At 35.7% G+C, this 16969-nt stretch overlaps 3 protein-coding genes and 1 long non-coding RNA gene across 4 annotated transcripts; 1 reads left to right on the top strand and 3 right to left on the bottom strand.

The window, feature by feature from the left end:
• Positions 1 to 2558: 2558 nt before the first annotated feature.
• On the bottom strand, positions 2559 to 3478 carry LOC6572514 (protein Fer3). The gene is made up of 2 exons (XM_032727915.2): positions 3231 to 3478; positions 2559 to 3153 (listed from the first exon to the last, which is right to left on the bottom strand). Exons 1-2 carry the CDS (start codon positions 3367 to 3369, stop codon positions 2693 to 2695), a joined length of 600 nt encoding a protein of 199 aa, XP_032583806.1. The 5' UTR covers positions 3370 to 3478; the 3' UTR covers positions 2559 to 2692.
• Positions 3479 to 4287: 809 nt separating this feature from the next.
• Positions 4288 to 5308, top strand: LOC6572515 (protein ABHD11). Its single transcript, XM_001998586.4, has one exon. It carries the CDS (start codon positions 4350 to 4352, stop codon positions 5244 to 5246), a length of 897 nt encoding a protein of 298 aa, XP_001998622.1. The 5' UTR covers positions 4288 to 4349; the 3' UTR covers positions 5247 to 5308.
• A 1244-nt stretch (positions 5309 to 6552) lies between these two features.
• On the bottom strand, positions 6553 to 7374 carry LOC26527784. Its single transcript, XR_001449530.3, has 2 exons — positions 7031 to 7374; positions 6553 to 6876 (listed from the first exon to the last, which is right to left on the bottom strand). It is a non-coding gene; the product is annotated as an uncharacterized LOC26527784 (long non-coding RNA).
• Positions 7375 to 11234: 3860 nt separating this feature from the next.
• Positions 11235 to 12128, bottom strand: LOC6572517 (protein Fer3). The gene is made up of 2 exons (XM_001998588.4): positions 11880 to 12128; positions 11235 to 11802 (listed from the first exon to the last, which is right to left on the bottom strand). The coding sequence occupies exons 1-2, from the start codon at positions 12016 to 12018 to the stop codon at positions 11348 to 11350; spliced, it is 594 nt and encodes a 197-aa protein (XP_001998624.2). The 5' UTR covers positions 12019 to 12128; the 3' UTR covers positions 11235 to 11347.
• Positions 12129 to 16969: the final 4841 nt, after the last annotated feature.

The raw sequence follows: 16969 nt of genomic DNA, 5'->3' as shown, positions 1-16969 counted from the left end.
AATTACGCCAGATTAATAAATATGCTAAAGCTTTGAAGCCCTCTTACATTGGAACTTTCGTTGCATTATTTTAGTATTTAATGTTTATATTGCAATTAATGCAGATACTCAAAAAGGTGATTTGGCCAACATTATTGGTTATTATCTGATTGATCTTGGATCTTTGTGAACCCTACTTTTTATATTGCTTAGCTCAATACAATCAAAGGCAAATCATTTTAGTTCTATTACGGAATATATGTATCTCTATCGGATAATTTCTAAGCATCTGTTGGGCTCATTTATCATGCCGTCAAATATATATTAGATTTTTCCCTAATATACTCAGAAAGTCTCGACGTTTTTGTGCAAATTTCGCTGAAAATTGTAACAAAGTTCAATTAATTTGTCACATAGATTTGACATGCGCACAATAGAGCTGAGGGTAGGATTTGCGCGGATTACGCCTATCTCATAAATTGTTCATAGATTCACAGATTGTATATGACTAATATGTATTAAGCAAAGCGTGGCAAGAATCTCAGTTCATATAAGCAAAGGACAAAGGACAGGAATTTGAAATGAAATTGGTTTAGCTCGAGATTCTCACACACAACAGGTGGTCAAGTGTGTGGGATTTGAAGAGCTCACTCTAAATATAAAATGACTCTGACATAAGTCGCTAATCACAGACACGTGAGCACACTTCATAAAGACAAACTCAGTCTGCAACCCTCATTGCAAGGGTAGGGAGTGGGGTGACCATGCTAATGCGGCATGAAGTGTCACGAATTCATCAAAACATTTTGCCAGCTACCGATGCTACAAAAACAAGATCAAATTAGGGTCGCAGCGCATATGATACAGTTGCAGTCAAACAACCCTCAGGTGGTTCCAGTTACGTCTAACAGATTGTTTACCCCTCTGAATTTATGCGCTCAAAAATAATTTGCTCTGCGGCGATGCAGAAAAAGACACAAAAAGGGGGAGTTAATCTGTTAGAAATGGGCGTTGAACGCAAAAATTCCATGGTATTTAGGCTGCATAGCATATCTTTAATATATAATAACATTAGACTAGAATGTACCCTATATATAAAGTTGACAAATGGGAAGATATATCTGAAGTATCTATAAAAATTGCATTTCGTAAATATGGCTTTTAAGCCAAAGTTTAGTTGTAGCCCTACTATAATAATAATAATAATAATTATTATAGTGGAATTTTCTACCAACCAACTTACAGGGTATTATAACTATGCATAATCTCGCCCCTTGACTTTTACACTTGTTTTTGCCACACGAGGGTTGTAATAACAATTACCATTGCATCGCATCAATTTATTATTAATAATTTTACGCTTTGTTTATGTTGTCCAATTTTTTATTGTCTAATTGTTTTTGGGTCTCTCTGTTTTCCATCTAATGTGACTTCAATGTGGCATCAACATGTGCCACATACAGCAGCTGCAACAGTTCGCACGCACATTAGGCTTCAAATAATTTTGCAGTTGAAAGAGCGGCTCTTAGGGGGACTATCAGGTGGTTGTGGCTACTCATTTTTTACGTAATCCGTACAAGTTGTACAAGTAATCAATTTAATTTGCTATAATCTGAACGACCCATCGATATCACAATTAAAATCAGTCTGCACAATGGACAAAAGCTTCTTGTTTATTGAAGATTAATTTTAAATAAAAATTACTCGTATTCACGCCAATACTCAAAATGGGGAAAATGTGCTCTAACACAATTATTCAAAAGAAGCTTTTAATATTAATTATAAAATAGCTGAAATTCTAACAAATTTTATTTGTAATATACATTTGTTATTAAGAAAAGTCTCTTACTACCAAAATTATAAACAACATTGTTGAAAAGCCATAGCTGTTAGCCTCTGTTAAAAATAAATTTGTAACATAAGCTTTATATGATTGTTAAAACAATTGTTAAAAGAAAATACAGCAAAATAAAATAAAAATAAATAAGTAAATAATTTTGTTATTTTTGTTTTATTATTAATTTATATTTTCTCAGGTTACCAGTTTTCATAGTTAGGTAAAATCATTTGAATGTTTATTTAGTTAGGAAATGTTTTGATTTATTTCTTTTGATTTATTGTTAGATTATCGAGAAGTAAATATTCACCTGTCGATTTGATTTTGACTTGCGATTGCTTTATATTTTTTACATACCTAAAATGCCTTATTTATTCATTCCCTTTAATCCTCCATTTAGTTGAGTCGAGTTGGATTTATGGAAACGCTTGAAACAAATAGTAAACTTTGGTCGGGAGTATTTGAATATTTGGAATATTTTTGTCTTTCACTTTAAGACCCTTGTCACTGAATTCATAGTTCATTAGTAATTTAAATTTGAGCCGAATTTTAATAAGTTTTGTAGCCTATTGAAAAGAAAATATTTCTTGGGTTTTGAATTTGTTCATGGCTTGAAGAATGTGAAGCTCATAATAAAAATATATACACCTTTCATACATAAATCGAATGAAAAGAAATAGCTGTTCGGTAAATAAATTACGATTTCGCTCACAAATATATATTAACTCATATCACTATAAATAATGAACTTAATCACAAACACAATCCAAAATTTGCACATCTATCACATTTATATATATTAACTTAAGTCTATACACATGGCATGGTAACAGAGAACTTTATATAATATTGTTATACTCGTCTTTAGATTTCATCCTACGTCAAGCTGTGATTGTAAGGCGAGGCAAAGTCACGCTGATAGGCCGCCGGATGCAAATGATGTGGATGCATTGGAGGACCTGGTGGCACACTCCCTGAATGATGATGTCCATTCATACCCCCGTACATGTCCGAGCGGGTTTTGTGGCTATTAGAGGGTGTGCCGCTCAACAACTCCGCCATGAAGCCAATGTAGGTGATGGCCAGCCGCAGGGTTTCAATGCGTGACAGCCGTTTCTCGTAGGCAAATGTGGGCACTTTCCGTCGCAACTTGTCAAAGGCTTCGTTTAGGTTGAACATGCGACGGCGTTCACGAATATTCGCAGCCCGCCTCTGGGCCATGGAAGCTACGCGGCGTCGTGTTTTCTTCGAACTGGAGGAGGTGGAACCGTGCGAGCGGCCATTGGTTGTTGGACGCTGATTGACGAGTGGAGTCACCTGAGATCTTTGCCAGAGTGCTATTTGTGAAGAAATGGTAAAACAGAAATAAATATAAATATACTTAAATTAAAGATTGAGCAATGGAGTAACTTACATAAATCGGAGCAGGGGAAGCCTGCAATGAGATCTTGATAGGGAACTATGGGCGGCGGCGGCGGTGGCGCCTCCTGACCCCACAGTGGCTGAAAGGGCACCTCTGGCATATAGGTAGGTTGGTCACTCGGATGCTGCATATATATATAGGGATTCTGTACTCTGTATCGACTGTAGACCTTGGGTCTCAACTTCGTTCTGCTTGGAAGCCCGAATTGGATTAAATTCTGATTGTGCTGACTGCTCTGAAATCAGCTCACCGTAGTTGGACTTACTGGATTTCTGCCAACCCTTGTGGGGTGCGGCATCTGCGACGCGCAGTTGAAGCGGCCATTTTGAATGGGCAACAGTTTGAGGCGTTCTGATTGGCTATCAGTGAATTGGGGTTGAGAACTGTGCTAAGCGACTTTATAGGATATACGGAAAAGATATGTTATATTATTGAAAAGTACAATAGATAAAATCTAAAAATATAACTAGCTATTTTCATTTAGAAAAGTACCAAAATATTTGTAAAAACATTAGAAATGTTCATATTTTGCAGATATTTTCGTAATGCAAGCTTTCAGATATAAGGCTGATGTAGAAAATAAATAATAAATAAGAGATTGTATAAATTATTGTTTTTTTCTTCCACTAAATATATTTTTGCAATACGATTTCATAAATTATGGCACAATATGTTGATGGTTTGTGTATTCGCTTTAATTAATAATGAAACATAGATGGCGCTAAATCTTGTATACTAGTTTGGATTGGTTACCGTAAATGCATATTTATAGCTTATAATTTTTTTTTTTTTATAATTTCTCAATTCAGGACTCGTTTAAATGATTCAAATTCAATTTCTTAAAGTCCTATTTATTAACAAACAGCTGGTCAAGATTAAAAAGATTCCACGTCCAAGTAATGAATATTCTAATGTAAATACACACCAGTGGATTTAAAATTTTCGAGTTTAATTCAATTATAATAATGCAAATTAATTAAACATTTGCATTACGTTCATCTATTGCGTAACATGAAAAGTAATCAGGAAGAGATTAAGAGAACCGTTCAGTCATATCTTCTTTTTATATTGCTTCAGTCTATCAGTCAGATTTCAAAATTATCCGTTGGCATGTTACGTCTGCCTATTCTAATGGTTCACTCCAAACGCACCTGCAATACCGTAAAAATGAACTCAACGACCTATCAGATGCCTCACAGTCAAATGAACTCCCCGCCTATATTGGTGTTACATGGACTGAACCTCTCGGGATCCAATTGGCGTCGCTCGGCTCGGCACATGATGAAACAGGGCTCGCGCTGGCTCATAGTCGCGGATGCTCGTAATCATGGCGAGAGTCCTCATTGCGAGAGCCATACGCCCGCCGACATGGCTGCGGATGTGGCAGCCTTGATAGAGGATAGAATGTTGAAGCGGATTGTTGCCTTGGGTCATGGCATGGGCGGGCGGGCGCTGATGACGCTGGCCCTGACCAGACCAGATCTCGTGGAACGTATCATCGTGGTGGACATAACTCCAGGACCGCTGCCTCCGGAAGTCATCAATGCAGCCAGGCTCTTCAAATTGATGGTGGATGTGCTGCCCAAAATACCAAAAGATCTTTCCCTGCAAGAGGGTCGCACATTCATAATGCCTGAGCTCAGGAAACTGATTAAAAACGAAACTGATCTGACGTTGATTGTTGCGAATTTGCAGAAGGATGACAATGGCTGCTTCGCCTGGAGTGTTAACGCGAAGGCCATCTTCGACGGGTGGAGTCAATTAATGATCAGATACGAGCAGTCCTTAAAGGGACTGCCGCCATACCAGGGTGAAACACTGCTAATTGCGGGCCGAAAGACTAAATTTGTAACGCCAACGAATGTCAAAATAATGAAGAAATTCTTTCCCAAACTGCATGTTGAGTATTTGAATGCTCATCACAAAGTTCACGTGGATCAGCCCCAGAAGTTTGTCCAGTTGGTTGTTGACTTTACGAAAATCTGCACAGGCTGTAAAATGTTGTAATCACTTTGACACTATAGAGGCCGATGGGTGGTATGAATTGATAAATTACTCGGTAGGATTTAGCTCTTTTTTCTTTTTAAATATCATTGCCAACATTAGTCATTATGAGGTTTTAAAGCTCATAGTTAACAAGTAAGAAAGCTCTAGTCGAGACTGCTCGACTACGAGATCCCCTGAACCCTTGCAAGGGTTTGGAGTTTTATTAAGATGTTAACATAAAAAAATTATAAATTTTCATACTTCGCAAAAATGACTAAATACCCGAAAAACGGTAAAATTCCCCATAGTGCCTTGGAGCAATAGATATTTCAATACTTTTTCGCGACTTTCAGCTTACACAAGAAACACACACACACACACACACGCACGTACGCACACACAGGTATACATACACACACACGCATACAGACACACATACACACACACACGCATACAGACACAAACGCATACACACACACACATACACACACACATACACATACAAGCAACCACGCATAAACACGCATGGGCTGCAGTGTGCGCTTACTATGAGAACTTAATTGTTTAATAACTTTTTTTATGGACGTACGATCTTCATGAAACTTTTAGATTATGATTATAACATGAATATGCATATAATTGCCAAAGCACAAGTCTCTAGTATTTGAAATACGCTTTTTACAAAAGTGAGGGTGAGGGGGTGAATTTAGAGGTGGGGGGTAAATTTTAACAAAAACCGAAATTGTATAAATTGCATATAAGCATACATTACAAATTTGGAGACTCTAGCTATAAAGGTGTAGAAGATATAATTTTATAACTGGGTTTCGATAAGGTTTTTTATCGATAAAAAAAGATCGAGATGAGTTATCGATTTTTAATGATAAACTTGATATGCGCGCTGTAATTACGGACATTTTAAAAAAAATTTGAAGTCTCTAGCACTTATATCTTCTGAAATCGACGCGTTCATACATACGGACAGACGGACAGACGGACAGACGGACAGACAGACGGACAGGGCCAAATCAACTCAGCTCGTCACCCTGATCAAGAATATATATACTTTGTGGGGTCTGCCACGCCTCCTTCTCCCTGTTACATACATTTCAACAAAACCATTATACCCTGATTTCCCATTGAAAATGGGTTCAGGGTATAAAAATAAGCCCAAAGTAAAAGTTTGTTTTATAAAACTAAATATATAAAATTAAAAAACTCGTTGAAAACCTTCTCCATTAACTGTAAATAAATGTTTAAATTAGTAGTAAATATTCGAATCCTTCCTATGCTAGTATTGGTCTCGAAAAGAAATGGAACTCTGGTATTTATCAGTTTCTCTTTATGTTTATAAGTTTTGTTTTACATCTAGTAATAATTACATGTTGTAATATTGAAATTTTGACTTTCCCCTATTTTCAAACATATTTCCTGAAATGGGCCCATCTTAGATGTTATCGTAATGTCAGTGGCAGATTGCAATGTTCACATCGTTCGATTTCGTTTAATTGTGTGTTCCCACAGAGCTGGATATCGAAAAACAAAGATTTCTTTTCTTATTCTGTGCTTACTTCGAACTCTTGTGATCTATGATTCCATGATTCCATGATTTCATGATTCCACATGAACTTAAATACAAAAATTTGTGCAGCTGCAAGTGTAGAAACGCATTTGAACATTTATGTTTAAGACAGCGTGAAAACCGGACTTTATTATATATTATTTATATTTTTGTTTTTTCATAAATAATTTTAATTGCAAGAAATATATTATGTATTGGATTGATTTTCAAAATAAATACTTACAACCAGATCTGCTTCCAGGACTGCTCTTTACTCTGGCAATTGACAGCCATATTTATCTAATTAGCCTCACTTTAGTTTATATTGTAAACCATATTTCTTTCTGTGTCTGTACTTTTTGCATACATATATTTATTACTTTACTGACATTGTTTTCGTTTGGTTTTGGAGCCTACTATTCAACAAACTCCTTAATGACAATTAAAAAACTGTGATCCTTGACCGATGTACCCGACTAGGAGATATCACGAACTCTGCGTAGGGATATTAATTCCATTCCCACATTGCCTACAATTGTGTCAAAATTACTTGGCGCCATAAAATACCAGTTTAGATGTATAACCCTATGCTATATATCCTATATTGATTTAAGGTATTAATTTTAAATTTTTACAGGAATAGCAAATTATACCAGAACTAGAATTTGAGTGACCAAACTCTAGCTCCAACCATTGACGAATTAATTATAATTAAATGCTTTAGGTAATTCAATTTGTAATATATTATTATTAATATTTGTACTACAAAGTTGATCAATTTTGGCTAAGTGTACCAATTTTTTAGCAGTATATATGTATATTTATATATTTTATACGCGGAATCCATTGTAAATGGGAAATTACGAAAAACCCATTAAATGTATATAACGCGCAGAAGGAGTGGTGGCAGACACCATAAAATATACATATACATATATTCCTTATCAGAGCTAGATTCTCAAAATTATACTAGATTTACGTGTCTTATATAGAATTTCTATACACTTTTAATAATATTACCTCGGTACGAAAGATTTATGAATATAGGCCATCTACAAGAAAAATGATTAAGCAATCCAGTTCCAGTTGGGGAGGGCTAAGAAACCCGTTTATTTGCAAAAGTTTTCGTTTTCTTTTGGCCTTAGATATAGGTAATTAAGAGAATACACGTACTTTCTGTATTTCTTATCTTGCACCTATTGTTCATTTCGCTTAAAATCTAGAAGCAGAGTTATTTGACATTTTATTTTCATTTTGAACATTTTTTAACAATTTTATATGCCTTAATTTTAATATGCCTTCAATTAAATAAGAGTGACCTAAACTCTTATTTAATTGAAGGCATATTCCACATTGCAAAATTATTTTATTACTGGAGAATTTTTTTTTTTTTTTTTTGTGATAATACTTGGTTGAAATATATTAATCTTTATGGCACAATTGTTGGGTTCATTTATCATGCCGTCAAATATATATTGGTTTATGCTCTAATATACTTAGAAAGGTTCGATTTTTGGGAAAATTTCGCTGAAAATGCTAACAAAATTCAATTATTGTGTCACATTAATTTGACATGCGCACAATGGATCCAAGGGTTGGATTTGTGCGGATTACGCCAATTCTTGTTAGAAAATGTTCATAGACTTGTTCAATAATTAATCTGATTCCTATGGGAAATATTAATTTTCTATGGGTAATATAAATTAAGCACCGCGTGGCATAAATATCCTCTCATATGGAAAAGATGATATGATTAAATATTTGGGAATTTAAAGTAAAAATTTTGTTTAGCTCGAGCTTCTCACACACAGCAGGTGGTCAAGTGTGTGGGATTTGAAGAGCTCACTCTAAATATAACATGACTTTGACATAAGACGCTAATCACAGACACGTGAGCACACTTCATAAAGGCAAAGTCAGTCCGCAACCCTCATGGCAGGGATAGGGAGTGGGGTGACCATGCTAATGCGGCATGAAGTGTCACGAATTCATCAAAACATATTGCCAGCTACCGATGCTACAAAAACAAGATCAAATTAGGGTCGCAGCGTATATGATACAGTTGCAGTCAAACAACCCTCAGGTGGTTCCAGTTATGTCTAACAGATTGTTTACCCCTCTGTATTTATGCGCTCAAAATTAATTTGCTCAGTGGCGATACAGAAAAAGACACAAAAAGGGGGAGTTAATCTGTTAGAAATGGGCGTTGAACGCAAAAATTCCATGGTATTTAGGCAGAATACCATCGATATCTTAAAGATGACACCATGTTAGACTAGAAAATACTCTGTATAGATAGGGCAATGAACAAAGAATCGGGGAATAGCTAAAATTAAGATAAAAATTATATTGCCATTTATTATATATGTAGATAATATTAATACATGTAAGTAATAGAATAATAATTATACAACTATATACTTATAATATATTAATATAGTATATATAATAATAATATATTATATTAATATATGTATATGTTGTCCTTGTGTTGCTAAAAATAATATAACATTTTCTTTACCACATAACTGTCTGCTAGCTGAGCTATCACAGGGTATTATGGCTGTGCACGAACTCGCTAGTTGACTCTTACACTTGTTTTCGCCACACGAGGGTAGTTCCAAAAGTTGCCCTTGTGTTGCAGCCCTCACACATTAATTTATTAACAATAATTTCACGCTTTGTTTATTCTGTCCAGCTTTCTGCTATTGTATAATCGTTGTTGGGTCTCTCTGTCTTTCATCTAATGTGACTTCAATGTGGCATCAACATGTGCCACATACAGCAGCTGCAACAGTTCGCACGCAAATCAGAACTCAAATATGTAGTTGGAAGAGTGGCTCTTAGGTGGATTATCAGGTGGTTGTTGCTGTTCGGGTTTTTACGTAATGTGTCCTAGTTGGTAATCAATTTAATTTGCTATGCAACCTCAAAGTAACCGCGATTTTCCAGCCAGGGCAACAGCGTCTTGATTTCTTTCGAATATGTTGGTAACTTGCAGATCTCCGCATTTTCTTCACATTCCAATTCACCCAGCACAATGGGCAGAGTTTCTGTGACAGTCTCAAATGCTATTGAAAATGTTATTTTTGTTGAAAAGACATCTTCGAAAATGTGTTCAATTATCAAATTGCTTACCCCAATGTCCATAGTTAAGTATATCCAGTTGTATGTCCGTTAAGGAAGGAATCTTTCCCTTAAAATTTAACAATTTCAAAATTTCCGCTAGCTTGTCTACATAGAATCTTAAAAATCCATCGAATCTTTCAGCTTTTGCTGCTGGCGCTGTTAGCAGCAGTTGCAGCAGATCGTGTACAGCAGGTCCAATATTAGCACTACCAAAATCATTGAAAACCACATCCCGAAGCTGTCCAAACGCATCAAATTGGCCAAGTAAGTTGTTCGAGCAACAAGCGCCATTCAAAATGACAGTGAAGGATTTCTTCGAATCAGGTGCTTCGACGCGACTAGCTAAAGTCCTTTGATAGGATTTCTGTTAGCGAATATACCAACTGTTATCTAATCGATTCACTCAGCAGATGTTTCCAATACGTACCACCTTATCTTCATAATGCTTCAGGTCGTTAGCCCTAAGACTCTCATGAAATTGCTGCTGTATCCAGCTCCTTTTTGCTCTTAAGGCTTGATCTAGCTCTTTACTTGTAAAAAACTCATTTAATTGATCTGGCTTCAATTGTAAATAGCACGCTGAAGCTGCATGATAAGCAGCTAACTTTGATAGGATCACCTCCATTGCCAATTGGTCTAGACCATTCAATTTGGTGACAAAGCAATAGCCCGTGGCCGGAAGGTAATCTAAATACAGACTGCTCTTACTCACGTAGCTCCTAGGTGTGAAACTTATTTTTTTCTGAACATCGTTAAAGAGTCTCTCAAGAGCTGGTAGCACCACCTCGTGCATGTGAGCCTCAAGCTGGAAGCGTGGAAGCTTTAGATCCCTTAATTTCGGCGCTTTAAGCTGATAGTTCACAGAGCGAGTTGAGTTGTCTATTCGATGGTGTTATCGTAAGTGTTATCGTATCTTGTATTGATTATTGAGCACTTAGCTCTGTGCATGCTCACCTGCTAACCTAATTCCGATTTGCACACGCTGCCCATATGGTATAGTACTCAGGCGAACGCTTTCTATTTTCTGAAATGTTTTAAATTCATTCTTTATAATTTGCTGCAAGTGCGGCGAGTCTAACCAGTCGGGCGGATCGCTGGCGAATTCCGGTGTGAACATTGTCGTTTCACTTTCCATTGAGTACTGTTACAAATTAATCTATGCGTTTCTCAATTAACAACAATTTAGCAGTTCAATCGTCTGAAACTTTAGCTTATCACTGATAAGATTGTGCTTAGATTGCTCCAACTTAATTATTTGTCAGCAGTTCGAAAGTAAATACATATTGTGGGGTGGAGTCCTTCACACACAGCAACCCCAATTTATACATCACAAATATACATATATTTAATTTTGAGTCTATACACATGCATGACAACAAAGAACACGTTACAATATTGATATACTCCTTCCACTCAGCACGATAGTCCACGTCTAGCTGTGATTGTAAGGCGTGGCAAAGTCATGCTGATAGGCCAAAGGATGCAAGTGATGGGAATGCATCGGAGGAATTGGAGGCATATCTCCTGACTGATGATGTCCGTTCATACCGCCGTACATGTCCGAGCGGGTTTTGTGGCTATTGGAGGGTGTGCCGTTCAGCAACTCCGCCATGAAGCCAATGTAGGTGATGGCCAGGCGCAGGGTCTCAATGCGAGAGAGTCGTTTCTCATAGGCAAAGGTGGGCACCTTTGGTCGTAACTTATCAAAGGCTTCGTTCAGGTTGAACATGCGACGGCGTTCACGAATATTCGCAGCCCGTCTCTGACTCATGGAAGCCACGCGGCGGCGCGTTTTCTTTAAACTGGAGGAGGTGGAGCCGTGGGAGCGGCCATTGGTTGTTGGACGCTGATTGACGAGTGGAGTCACCTGAGATCTTTGCCAGAGTGCTATTTATGAAGAAATGGTAAAACAGAAATAAATATAAATATACTTAAATTAAAGATTGAGCAATGGAGTAACTTACATAAATCGGAGCAGGGGAAGCCTGCAATGAGATCTTGATAGGGAACTATGGGCGGCGGCGGCGGTGGCGCCTCCTGACCCCACAGTGGCTGAAAGGGCACCTCTGGCATATAGGTAGGTTGATTACTCGGATGCTGCATATATATATAGGGATTCTGTATTCTGTATCGACTGTAGACCTTGGGTCTCAACTGTTCTGCTTGGAAGCCCGAATTGGATTAAATTCTGATTGTGCTGACTGCTCTGAAATCAGCTCTCCATAGTTGGACTTATTGGATTTCTGCCAACCCTTATGGGGTGCGGCATCTGCGACGCGCAGTTGAAGCAGCCATTTTGAATGGGCAACAGTTTGAGGCGTTCTGATTGGCTATCAGTGAATTGGGGTTGGAATTGTAATATGCTTAAGTCACATAGAAAATAAATGAATGAATGAAATTTCCATCGGGAAAAGTGTTTAAGTATTTGTTCAAAAATTACAGAATATTGCAGAAACTCTTAAATATTCCAATAAAATATTAAGTATTACGTTTTATTTCATTTTTAAATTTAATCATTTCATATGTTTTATTATTTGGAGTGTGAATTCACTTTAAATAAAAATGAGACATAGATGGCGCTTTTTCGTATTTAACAAAAATTTCCCTCAGAAAAGATTTATCGAATGTCAAAACCACATTTGCTCGACTGCAAAGTTTTCATCCTTAGTTTTTATAGTAGAATGGAAGTTTAACTGTCTTTAGAAAACTTAATAAATAAAGCACACTGCCAAATCGTCATACAATATAATTTAAAAAAAAAATTTAATTATTATCATTTTTTTTTTAAATGTTGTCTTATTATTAATTTAAATTGTGAAATGAGTTTGGTAAAATTTGGTAAAATAATTATCTACTTTATTTCTAAAATATCGAATGCCCCTAATATACTGAACATCTAACTGTTGCATGTACTGCTTTTGTTTATAAAAATCTGTCGTGAATCCTGCTCAACATATTTCAAAATTATATTGCGTTCTCTCACACATTCTCGCTCACTAGAGCGCATACGCGGATAAGTTAACCGGTATTTACTCTCTAATAAATATAAGAGTTTAGCTATAAATATAAGAGTTTAGCTAGTTAGCTCGTTATTAAAATTAAAACTTTAAATATTTATAAAATTAAATTGGTTTCCAAAATATTCAAATTGAACAATATATTTGAAATATAAATAAAAATGTTTACGGTAAAATAAATATTAAGTTGTAGCAAATATAAAACAATAAATTTAAAATGTTCTTTGATTTTAATGTTTTCCTTATCGTTGATTAAACTTCTGAAAGGCTCTTGAGTGTGTCAGTAATTGGAAATTAGATAGGACACGCTTTCGATACAAACTATTAAATCAGAGCAGGGCTCCCTGTTTAGCATCGCTTTTGCAGTGGAACACGAAACCCTTGCGATGGTGTTACTTAAACCCACTCAAAACACTTCCCTCCATACCTCTATTAATAGCAACTAAAGCTTGTTTTGAATAGGTATAACACACACATATACATACATAGTAGTATAAATATATAGATTTTATATCGTCAACGTACTTGACACCTTTTTTTCCAGGGAAAAGCAAGCAGGGCTCTCAATAATTCTCTGATATTCTCATGATATATAAAGTGAAAAAAAAAGAATAAATTCCAAAGACGATTTGTTTGTGTCTGGCGCAGAGCACTGTGTGCGATTTATGCTCTTTATATAGCACGCAGACTTGCGTAGATATATGTGGAAAGTGTAAAAATATGTAGAGTTGCGAGTTTTGTGTGCGTCTCGTTGCAGCGTCATTTGCTACTACCTAATTTTCCACACAAATGCATTTTATTTATGACGTCATTTGGGGATTTGTTTGCATACAGGTTATCACAGAAAGACTTGGCGTGTCTCATGTATTACATTCTATAGTAAATCTATATTATTAAGATGTTTGCTGCATTTCGAAAATGTGAAGTGAAAAGTTGGCTTTATAAATTTATTTGCATACGTAATAAAATGGTATATGGTGAAGTAAATGCTGCCATAAAATTTGATGTATAAATAAAATGGGTTTTAATCTTGTGTTTCGGTAACAAATAAATCCATTCAATCCGACACGTACAAACATTTTTGACTTAAATTTAAGACGCTTTTGAATAATACAATTTTTATGAAGAATTAAGTGGTAAATAAATAAGTTTTCATTTCAAATCGAAATTATAAAAAAAAAAACGTTGGAGTGAAAAATAAAATTATGATTAATATGATTAAACACTTGGCAATAATCACCATTTATATGTCATGAAAACAAATTTCTATTTGAAACATAATTAAAAAGGTGCAAATCCCACACTCAGCTAGCAGCTAATAATTCATCCAAAATTTCATCATAATTGTGGGTATGCATCGAGTAAATATTTGGTATCAAATATTTTATTTAATAACGAATGTGATTTCAATGATCTATGTAAGTATTATACTCAAAATATGACTCAATTGAAGCTGAATTTAATACTGTATTAAATATTCATTAGTTAAATTTCAACAAACTCGTTTCATTCAGCTTCAATTTAGTCATATTTTGAGTCGATATCCAAATTGTAAAAAATTATAATTATAGAAAATCTACAGGAAACTAAAATGCCAATTTAGGAGAGTCTAGGACACGACAGGATAGGACTGGATAGGACAGGAATATTTTTAACTGCTTGATAATCACTCCAGAGATTATTTTATGGGGAAAGGAGTATATTGTCTCTTTCCATAATTCCATAATTCCATAATTCCATAATTCGAAATTTCTATGAATTCAAGATATTGTTTAATAAATAAAGCCTTTCAACTTCCAGACTGAATACCTTTTATAAAATAGAAACGCTTAAATAAAATTAAAACTATTTACTGCAACTGACTGCAGTTGACTGTGCTCGAATTGCTTTCAACTGAAACAAGTCTCGAAGCTGTGACATTTTATTACGAAATTGTACTTTCTTTTCTAAAAACCTGGGTGCAGTATATTGGAAATGGTGCATTTCATTGACAGCACACTCGCTGCGTATGTTGATGGAATAAATGCGCTGTCAGCGCATTTCTGAAGCTCGGAACCCTTTTCTGGGTTTCTCCCCGCGCGCAGGCAAGTAGGAAAACGTCTACTACATGCTGTCGACAGGGAGATTTAGGTACAGAAACGCAAGCAAAATAAAGTGAAAGTCAAAGTCGATGGAGCTTCAACCTGACAGCCAATTGAACCGACCTCTAGAAGTCCTCCCACTTTAACTGCATACACACACACACACACACACACACACATGCACACAGACAGAGAATTTTGATATAGCGCGAGAGGACTTGAGTGTGAAGTTAGGTGAATGGAAAATATCTTTGTATTGGTAAACGGGATAGCATAAGGTGAGTCTCAAGTACGCAACAATGGGCAACAATTTGGAAGATTTCCCCCTGATTTATTTGTGTGAAACGTGCGAGCGTCTGGATTTTCCCTCTGCTGCCTCAATATATTCGATTCATTTTGAAGCGCAAAGCGATAGCAACGAGCAGGTCAAAAGCAATATTTGCTTACTTGGTATTCTGGCTTAAAGTGTTCCGTTTGTTTGCAGAGTTGAGCACTCGACTAGAATGAAAAGAAGCCAATTATTTTGTTTTTTAATCTCTTTACCTTTTCTACTTCAGATTAATTAATTAATAAGACAACTTTTCAAGCTTGTATCAATTTGATAGACGCCATTTAGTAAATATAAATAGACTTTTTATCAAAGTCCACCATAATTTGAATTCATTATGGAAAAGAATCTCAAAGCGAAAACTATCATAAACTGCAGGCAAAGTAATTACAGAAACAAAGTGCCAAGTGCCAACTTTGTTGCGCATTGTTTTAAGTTTTGTGCTAAGTTAAAGTTAGTTGGGAATAACAAAAGGCACTTGGCACCGAGCCTAAGCGGGCAACCTATGCCAAACTCATTTGGCAAACAAGACTCAGATATGGAGAGCATGTTCAGCGCACTGGAAATACTCGATGACATGTTGGCATTCATTTCAGCATCAACTGTCAAGAGTAAGAAAAGAGAGAGAGAGAGAGAGAGAGAGAGAGAGAGAGAGAGAGAGAGAGAGAGAGAGAGAGAGAGTGTGTGAAAGAGAGAATGGGAAGGAGGGAAGGAAGGAAGGAGGTAGATAGACCGAGTGAGGGATAAGCTCGAATTAAATGGAACTTTTCTTTAAATTTGTTTTTAAGATAAAAGTGGAAACATCAACTGTCGTACTATAAATTAGTTTTTCAAACCAACAAAAATACCTAAACTGGCTACGTTATTAATTGTGGGATTTTTAGGATATCCGACTATAAAGTGGATCAGTAATTCTATTTTATATACTCTGCTTATAACACGCTTAAGGGCATATTTTAAGTTTATTTAGTTAAGCATTTAGTTAAGTGAAATCAAAAAAAAAAAAAAAAAAAAAAAAAAAAAAAAAACATTAGAATTAATCAAATAATAATAATAATAAATAACTTAAAATTAAAAGATTATTAAAAAAAACTAAGCAATACACTTCATTGTATTACTACACAGATTTAAATAAAATAATTCATACATAGTATAGATGAATTTCGTTTTTTTAATGTATATTAAACAGTCCGAAAATTAAACAAAAATCTCTTTTACGACAAAGGGTCTATTTTACGCTAGCGTGTAAAAGTAAAATATAGATAATTAGATATGAGAAATATATATAGATCATTAGATATGATTCAGAATCTGAATCTGTTTTCAGAAAATAATTAAGCAAAATGTTTTTTGTCATAATTCGAAATTTTCAGCTTGAACTCGCCTTAGCGCCCTTGCAGCTGTGAACAGAGTATGAGGCAGCCGTGGACCCCCGATTGGCATGTTCTTGTGCGGTTTTTGTTCAAGGCGCACAATACTTGAATGCGACAATTAATTTCAGTGAATTATGACCGCAGAGTGGAAAATGGCGCTAATGCGAAGCTCTCCATTGGCAGAAAACACGAACAGCTGTCAGCAGGCACCATGCCGCACACACACACACACACATACACACACCGATTTTTGTG

This window comes from Drosophila mojavensis, unplaced genomic scaffold (genome assembly GCF_018153725.1).
Source record: "Drosophila mojavensis isolate 15081-1352.22 unplaced genomic scaffold, ASM1815372v1 contig_19, whole genome shotgun sequence".
NCBI classification, from domain to species: Eukaryota; Metazoa; Arthropoda; class Insecta; order Diptera; family Drosophilidae; genus Drosophila; species Drosophila mojavensis.
Note: the sequence above shows the minus strand (reverse complement) of the source record. Positions and strands in the feature narration are given on the sequence as shown.

What these genes read in the sequence shown, in the direction of transcription:
- LOC6572515 (XM_001998586.4), top strand. Translation starts at nt 4,350, where the DNA reads ATGTTACGTCTGCCTATTCTAATGGTTCACTCCAAACGCACCTGCAAT.
- LOC6572517 (XM_001998588.4), bottom strand. Translation starts at nt 12,018, where the DNA reads ATGCAGCATCCGAGTAATCAACCTACCTATATGCCAGAGGTGCCCTTT. An exon ending in CTTCCCCTGCTCCGATTTAT is followed by an intron (nt 11,803 to 11,879) that starts GTAAGTTACTCC and finishes CTTCATAAATAG; the next exon opens with CACTCTGGCAAAGATCTCAG.
- LOC6572514 (XM_032727915.2), bottom strand. Translation starts at nt 3,369, where the DNA reads ATGCAGCATCCGAGTGACCAACCTACCTATATGCCAGAGGTGCCCTTT. An exon ending in CTTCCCCTGCTCCGATTTAT is followed by an intron (nt 3,154 to 3,230) that starts GTAAGTTACTCC and finishes CTTCACAAATAG; the next exon opens with CACTCTGGCAAAGATCTCAG.